Below are 8,893 nucleotides of genomic sequence, written 5' to 3'. Positions count from 1 at the left end.
TAATGATGTTGAAAATTACCCTGGTTTGAGATATATGGCTAATCTAAACTTTGTTGTTGGCTGCCCCGGGCTACTAGAAACATTAGAAGAGGTTCACTTCGTCTCCAAAAGGCGCGAGTTGGACATGCCACGACACGAAGGCCTTTTTTTTTCCACGAGGAAACGTGAAATTATCACTTACGATTAAATGACAAAAGTGTAAAATCTCAGGGCTGCAAAATTAAAGAATAACCTTATAATTAAAACGCGACGGGGTCATTTGGAAACCTGCTCGTTTTTTATATATATATATATATGTATTTTTAATCTAACATGAGCGCATAAAAACCAAGCAAATGAGTTCATATAATAAAGAGAGCATGGTTTAATCGTTTAGTCCAGTAATAAACTTTGGGAAGCCATTACTAAACCATATGGATTTGATAAGGATGACACGTTTATATAACAATAGTTTAATTCGATGTTTCTCCTCAAATAATCAGGGGCCCCTCAATGATTCTGGCATCACGCTCAATTAAACCAATTCTGAGGGAATGAGGGAGTTTCTCCAAGAGCTTTCTGAAAGAGGTCATTTTAAAGGTTATAATTTGGGAGTCGGGATCAAAAACGAGGAGAGATGAACTTGGGAGGGCAGCGAGAGAGGCTTCGCGCATCTGACACTGCAGGCTTCAACGCTGATTGGCTCTTATTTGAAGGAGCTCATGGGTTCATTCAACTATTAAGCGCCTCCCAGTTCCTCTAAAGGACATTATAATGCAAGGAACCTCCTTTTTAACCACAAACCGAATTTGCTTTCATTTAGGCCATATATATTTTTTAAATAGTTTAAAGTCATAGAGATTTTTTTGGGAAAGCATTTCGCCCTGGAGCGGTGCGCGATGCTTTCGCACGCCGACCTGCTGGATGCTCGCCTCGGTGAGTTATCAACGCCAAACTCCGGTCTGCAACTCTACTGTAAGCTGGAGGACTCTTTTCATCTAAATCAAGCAGTGAAAATTGACAATTTGTCTCTTATTTTATCTTAATTCGATTTAAGCGAGCTAATTCATTGGAGAAGTAATCATTATTATTATATTACGCAGTAATTTGATTTAGTCGTTTTCCAAGATATTGAGGAGATTTAAATGGAATTAGTTATTTTAAAAGATGTCATTCTGCTGTGTTGTTGTTCTGAGCTAGTCTTAACATATTTTTACCATTATTTGCACGTTATGTATGTAATGCTAGTTTCAATTGGTAGATGCATAAGAATAATGCTTGCTTGTGACTGTCAAGAAAAATGATATTCTGCACTAACACTTCTTTCTTTTTCAGCAATGTTTGGTGTTAGTTTTGAGCTCACTCGGTGTTGTCCAATTCTCTGTTTCAGGGATGAAGGATGCCGCGGCCGAGCTTCTGGGTCACAGGGAGGCATTGAAATGCAGGCTGGGCGGCGGCGGGACTGACTCGGGACACCCCGGAGAACTTGCCCCGGTCTCCGATGCAGTGGAAGGGGCCACCCTTCTTCCCGGAGACGATATCAACAGTGCTGGATCCAATCCGTCGGGTGTAGCGGTGAACAGTAAGGAACAGGAGAAGCAACAGCAGCAGCAACAGAACCCCAGCCAGTCCGGCGGGCAGCAGAGTCAGAGTCAGAAACAGAAACGGCACCGGACTCGCTTTACTCCGGCTCAGCTTAACGAGCTGGAACGCAGCTTCGCCAAAACCCACTATCCGGACATCTTCATGCGGGAGGAGCTCGCGCTCCGGATCGGCTTGACGGAATCACGCGTGCAGGTGAGTGGAGAAGATCATCACAGGTTTCGGATTGTTGTATTCATATGATTATCGTTGTTGAATCGACAGTAACATTGTATTAACTCTGTAAAATATATTTATCAGATATTTCAATACAACAGAGAAGGTGTTATTGTAAGCTACCTGCAATTATTATGTTTGAAATGGAAAAAAAAGGGAAAAAAAGACAAATCTAAAGCAAGATATATTCGAGAGAAAAAAAATAGTGATTTTGGTCGAGTTTTTATTTTTTTAAACCATTTTAGTCTGATTATATTTATTATAAATGGCATATACCAAGTATCGTCTATCGTGGACATCATAATGCATGCTAAATATTTATCATATATGTTATTCAAATACTAATATTATATTCTTAAAAATAAAGGCTAGAGTCCTACAAACAGCAGGAAATGATAACGCGTTGTAACTTATTTCCAAAAATGCAGCCTTTGAAATTTTTTTTTTGATATTTTTATATGTATTTTATATAATTTCTCTATATTAAATTTTAAATATAGAGTAATGAGAATTTGCATTTCTGTTTGTCTACACGATGAGCCGAGATTTAAAGTTTGTCGACAGAACTTGCAAAAAACAATTAGCTTACATGAAAATAACCGTGTAAAATTGTTATAAAACACCCTTCAAATCTCCGAATGAGCTTTATCATCAAGATGAATGCATTAAAAAAATTAAAAAGGAACTGTCGTATTGATATTAAGCGTAAATATATATGTTTTAAATGCGACAGTAGTATGTCCTCTTTATTTCTTTTTTTGTCTTATCAATAGTAGCATATTTTCTCTTTTTATTTTATATTTTAAAATAAACATTATTTTAAACAAAATAAAAACACAAACATTATTTTAATCCCAATCACACGAGTATCCACTTATGATTATGAATCGTGTTTATCACATCCACAGCCCAAAATACCACAATCATAAAGGTTTAAATTATTGTTGTTTTTGTATTATAAAAATTAATATTGCTGTTACATATTACGAGGCCTATTTGTATTTGATTCAGATTACGTTTCTATATCAACATTTCCTTGGCTTTTGAATGTGAACCCATTTAAAACATGCGGCGATTCTCATTATTTTGTCGTTCGGGTCGTTTTCCTTTTACAATACCATTATTGTTATCGCAGCCATCGGAGCAGACCGATATCTTAATCACTTTGATAAGATTATGACTCGTGCTGCTCCTGTGATTGGTGGTCAGTCGCAAATGCAGCGGTAAATGAACCCGCGAGATAAATGTAAGAATCAACGAGCGCGCGCGGCATTCCTGCGCTCTCTCTTTCTCTCTCTCTCTCTCTGATGTACAGAGGCTCATTATATATGTATAGCTTTTCAAGTTGATAGTGCAATAAAATCAAGACCATTATTATCAACCAATTTCAGAATTATTTATAACTTAACAGGCTTATTAAGCTCAATGCGTAAGACTGTTCTGCGTAAAATAATAATCATCATAATTAGCAGGCCTGAGCTCGGATGCAACTATTTTACTTGCATAAAAAATAAATGAGTGCCACTATGACCGCGCGGTGATCTTCCGTAAGCACATCTGAAACAGCACACTAGGTTTGTTTTGCGGTCTCGTGAAATAGGTCTGTCAGCGTGCACGTCTTAATGGCCTGCGCGCGGATGCTGCTCTGTCTTTTTTTAATGGTATGAGAAATTGCATTTTCTTTTATCCTCTGAAGTGTAATGCATTTGAGTCCGGATTTCACGGCTGGCTGCGTGGAGTGGGATTCGGGGGATCTAATATGAACCCCTTCACATTTTTTTCTTCCCCTTTCGTTGGGTCAGAATCTGCTCGTTAATCATTGTGAGCGCGCATGAGATCTCTATAAACCCGAAGGACCTCGGGAAATAAACACCGTGTGAGCCATTTGCCGTGGGCCTTTTTACGCACCGGTATTTTAAAATCGAGCACATAATAATGGAGAGTCTAAATATTATGATTCCTTATCGTTTCGGTCAGCATTTATAGCGCAATTTTGTAATGTCGAGACGTTTATCAAGCAGAGAAGCAAAAGACAAACAAACAAACAAAAATGTTAATAAAAATAAGTCATTTTTCGCTATATTTTTTTCTTCATTTTGATATTACTAATAACATACAAACAAATAAACTATTGCATACGTGCCATAAGAATGCAAAATAATCATATTTTTTTTAGTGTGTTTTTTTAGAATTCTTTAAAACAATTCGTTTTATTTTATGCGTTTTATTCTCTATATTTTTAAGAACTCAAAAGCCAAAACATTGCTATTAAGTAATCTACAATGCGACATTATAATGACTTTTGGTTCTTGTTTTAAACACACACACACACACACACACATCTTGTGTTTTAAGATGTATTGTCTGATTTTATAGTGAACATAAGGATGAATTTGTCTTTTTGTTACTGTATATTCTTATCACAGTCACACAATTTCTCATTGGGAGATCTTGGAGGCCATGTTAAATGGATGTATTGTTAAACTTGCTTATTAAATGCATTTCTAATGGAATGTAAGCAGCGTTTTGAGAGCTTTTTTTCTCTCTCTCTCTTCCTGCAGGTTTGGTTTCAGAACCGACGCGCCAAATGGAAGAAGCGCAAGAAGACCACGAACGTGTTCCGCGCTCCGGGCACTTTGCTGCCCAATCACCACCACGGCCTACCGCAGTTCCCCTCCGCCGCGGCGGCCGCGGCAGCCATGGGCGACAGCCTGTGCTCTTTTCACGCTAATGACACCCGCTGGGCGGCGGCTGGGATGCCGGGAGTCTCACAGCTGCAGTTACCAACTTCCCTAGGCCGACAACAAGCCATGGCACAGTCTCTATCCCAGTGCAGCCTTGGCGCGGGACCGCCGCACAACTCCATGAGCTTGTCCAACATGTCCTCCAATGGTTCCGGTCTCCAGTCCCACCTCTACCAACCCACCTTCCCCGGTATGGTGCCCGCGTCGCTCTCTAGCCCCAACAATGTGACCGGCTCGCCTCAGCTGTGTAGCTCCCCGGACTCTGACGTCTGGAGAGGAACGAGCATCGCGTCCCTGCGCCGCAAAGCGCTCGAGCACACAGTGTCCATGAGTTTCACCTAATATTTTGACGTGCTGTTCACCCCCTGTTTCTCGTCCACCCTTCATTTCTGGCTAAGTGACGCACAAGGAAGTGTACGGATACGACTGTCCTCTAGTAAACACACCACACATGAACTGTGCGCTCCTGATGGAAATAAAACCTAAAGCGTCATAGGCTGAAAAAAAAGCATATTTATTTATTTTATTTATTTTTATTAGCACTTTCTTTTTGCAAATGTAACTGTGCGCAAATGTCTTCTCCCTGGACAGAAAACAATCTGCACTTTTGCAATGTATTTATTTGCATTTGATCTCAGAGAAACAAGCCGAGCGACGGTGCACTCGTTTTTAGTATTATTCTTATTATCATCCTTATTATTGTTATTATGGGAGAAACTCGTTTAAATTTTAAGACGGTGGAGGAAAGAAAGGAAAATATCTCCAAAAGAATTAAGAAACTTGACTGCATGTGTCGACCAAGGTAAACAACATCATCATCAACAACAACAACAACAACAACAACAACAACGGGGAAATGTCATTTAAAAGAAAAGTATGACTTTGTTATATGCTGTTATATAGGATGTTTTGTGTAGATAAAGCATTCTTAACCTGTTCCCATTCGGTCAGTTTGTGATATGTTCTAAGTTAATGTATGTGCTTATACCAATATAAATTTCTTAAATGTTTGATCTTCTTCTTAACGGCTGTTTTGTTTCCTGAACATGTTTATAACGATTGAATGTAAATTAACGAATAAAATCATTTTCAATATGTCATTATTGACAGCTCGCATCTTCTGTTGTTCTTGGGGACACTGTGGGGGAAAACAGATCTTGTTTGTGAAGCGTTTGTTTGTTTAGGATTGGGTAAAACTTAATACACATTAATACTGTATTAGCTGCTTACCCGACCTAATGCACTTTCAAATTAGTTAGAAATGTCGCAAACCTTAATTTTAATATTTACACTAATATTTGAATGTAGATGAACTATTGATCTGCATTATATAATGTCAGCTAACGGCTTATTATTGAAAGTTATTAAGTGTTTCAAATCGAGTCATTATCTATCCCAACACTACATTTTCCTCTATTTGGCGACGTTGTAGGGGTTGACATTAACTCGTCCTCTGATTGGCTGTTGAGCTCTTGGCTTTATGACCTCATAGATGAGAAATCAGGACTCAGCCAAATACAATATCAAGAGCGCGCCATCACTGTCTGTCTAACAGAGCAATGCGATGATAATAATAGCTACAATCATGTATATGGCGCAAAATGACTGCTGTAGCCTACGAGAGCTCCTGAAATAATTCATACATCCAGACAATAAGAAATGTTACGTATAGGCCTATATTCTCACGTGAATATATATTGAGCTCATATTGCCTACAAAAATGGACCGGTAAGATTAACTTTTATTTATTTATAGAAATAATTAATCCAATTCCTAAAGACGCATATTTAGGCTGATGTTGAAATTATCAGCATGAAATGAATTGAATTTGCTAATTAAATCAAAATGTTAGAACGTTGTTGCATACATTTATAGCTATGACAAAATTGTCAAATCTTCAGTTATAGATACATTGTGGTTTGTGGTCATGTGAGGTTAAAAGCAATTATAGCCTTTGTGATGAGGCATTGCAAATTATAGATTGTTATCAATAGCTTTCAACCAACCTGCAGTGGAACTGGTCATGTTAGTGTTTGGAAATCAGGAATCATGTTGATAAAATATAAGAGGTTCTCCTGCATGTTTGAACGCGTGTGAGGAGGCAGGTTGTATTTGTGACAGCGTGCATGCGTCTAAAAGAGAGATCAGGTGATACGGATGTGCTCCTTGCAAACAGATGCGAGATGATATTACATAAATATTATAATTTGTTTCAGTACCCGCCGGGTTAATTAGTTTGTGGAAATGCGAAGGCCGTTCCTCGTTAGCTAATTTGTCACACGCTGACGAGAGAGGCGAACACTGACCCGCCACAATGCACTGCGCGAGAGAGCCGAGCGGAGAATGTGGCCTGCTTACCTCCAATCCATCTCTGGTAAATAAATGAAATCAGTCAATAAAGCATCGGAGGGTGAATATAGCTTTCTCTGTCTGGGTTATGAATGAGAACTCATTAATTTTCCAGGCCTAAAGAGTGTGTGTGTCAGTGTCTGCGCGCGCGCATGTGGACGTATGTGAGAGACTACAGGCATGCAATAAAGAGAGAGAGAGAGAGAGAGAGAGCGAGAGAGAGAGAGAGAACATAAAGCTGCCTGAGGTTACAAGGTTACATGCTGTAAAATTACTTTAAGGCATAATTAAAAAAACATACAGTTTTTTCAGCACAATTTTACATAACTTGGGGAATGTAAGTATACACATAGACCTATAAGTCAGCAAACATTCGGTGAAACAGGATTAGGCCTACATATACTTGCATACAGTAAGCTATATGAAATACACTAAACAGTTGCTGCCTTAAATTATTAAGTACAGTCAACTTGGATTTTTTAATTATGATAAAGTTAAAGCAATGTAAAAACATATGTTGTCATTACTTATTGATCATATCATTTTTTTGATGCAATGCAGTCAACTTGAATTAGGCTGCATCTAAAATTGCATACTAACTTGAGTAGGTAGGCTATTATTTAGTAATCAGGCCTACTTCACGACCATTAAAAAGTATGTTCTATATAGTAAAAGTGTGATGAATGTAACCTAGATTCGCCATGTTGTCATTATCATGTGACCTACCAGCGTCAGTTGCTTCACTGCTATTCATAAATCATCTCCTGTGGCCTCATGGGATAGTAAAGTGTCCATCGTATGCATACTTCAGAATCTCATCGGAAGTAGTAGGTCAACCGGGTACTTTTTGCCTACTCTTTAAAGGGGTGGTATAATGCCCTTTTCACAAGATGTAAAATAAGTCTTTGATGTCCCCAGAGTGTGTATGTGAAGTTTCAGCTCAAAACACCCCACAGATATTTTATAAAGTTGTCACTTTTTGAGGGTGAGCAAAAACGCTCCGTTTTGTGTCTGTTCCTTTAAATGCAAATGAGCTGCTGCTCCCAGCACAGGGGGCGGAGCTTCAAGAGCTGGACATGGACATGCACTGAACATTTCAAAAACTTTTAGCCTTTTATGTTCAAACCGGAGTCAGACAAAGAGACTCAAGAAGAAGTGACAACATGTAGAAGCAACAGGACGTTTCTGAATGGTTAGTTGATGAATTTATGTAGCTGATGTGTAGTTATCTTCTAGTCATTGATTAGCATATTCTGTCATGATAAATCGCATTCCCTGGGGGCGGGGTTTATGTAAATGTTAGGGTTCGTGATGTCACTGGGAGGAAGCTTGTGTAGTCCCTACCAGCCGTTTGTTGTAGTCCTTAAAAAGCGATTTCTGTAAAAGAAAATATCTCCCTTTGCTTTTAACTTTGAGCATCGTAACTTTGCAGATGTTGTTTATGCTCAGACAGCAACATTACACACTAACTAAAGTTAGAAAAGTGAAATCATAATCAACCACCCCTTTAATGAGGACTGTGAATTCAGACATACTTCTTTTGTCAAATACTGTTTTTGCCTATAGGGAAGTATGTGATTTAGATGCAACCAAATGACCTTTTTCCAGGATGATGAATTAATCTGATGTAATACAGGCTAATTGATTGCTGCCATGATGAGAAGCAACAAAAATACAGTTGTTTTACAACAACAGAGTCATAAAAGGAATCTTCCTGACATGTTTAATTGCAGGCGGCATGTTTGATTTAGTATCTAAGACAAAATTATTAGTGCTGTCAAATCAATTAATTGCAATTTATCGCACCTAACATATAAGTTTATATATATATATATACACACACATATTTGCACACCTTATATATTTTAAAAACTTTTATGTTATCGCATAACTCGTATTTGACAGCACAAAAAATATCACTTTGATGTAGCCTATCAGAAGGCATAAAAACAAAATTGTACAACCCTGATTTTTACCTTTTCTGAAGATTTGTCATCATCATG

At 38.2% G+C, this 8,893-nt stretch overlaps 1 protein-coding gene across 3 annotated transcripts; it reads left to right on the top strand.

The window, feature by feature from the left end:
• The first annotated feature begins 748 nt into the window (after positions 1 to 748).
• On the top strand, positions 749 to 5,641 carry otpa (orthopedia homeobox a). 3 transcript variants are annotated; one of them, XM_084138229.1, is made up of 3 exons: positions 749 to 915; positions 1,370 to 1,776; positions 4,359 to 5,641. In XM_084138229.1, the coding sequence occupies exons 1-3, from the start codon at positions 879 to 881 to the stop codon at positions 4,881 to 4,883; spliced, it is 969 nt and encodes a 322-aa protein (XP_083994355.1). In that variant the 5' UTR covers positions 749 to 878; the 3' UTR covers positions 4,884 to 5,641. The 3 variants fall into 3 exon arrangements, with proteins under 3 accessions (XP_083994355.1, XP_083994354.1, XP_083994356.1); XM_084138228.1 differs by having other exon boundaries at positions 749 to 954; XM_084138230.1 differs by lacking the exon at positions 749 to 915 and adding an exon at positions 1,200 to 1,213.
• The last annotated feature ends 3,252 nt before the right edge of the window (positions 5,642 to 8,893 follow it).

This window comes from Abramis brama, assembly GCF_963993115.1.
Source record: "Abramis brama genome assembly, chromosome: 15".
In the NCBI taxonomy this organism is placed as follows: domain Eukaryota; kingdom Metazoa; phylum Chordata; class Actinopteri; order Cypriniformes; family Leuciscidae; genus Abramis; species Abramis brama.
This window is presented reverse-complemented; position numbering and strand designations above follow the sequence as displayed.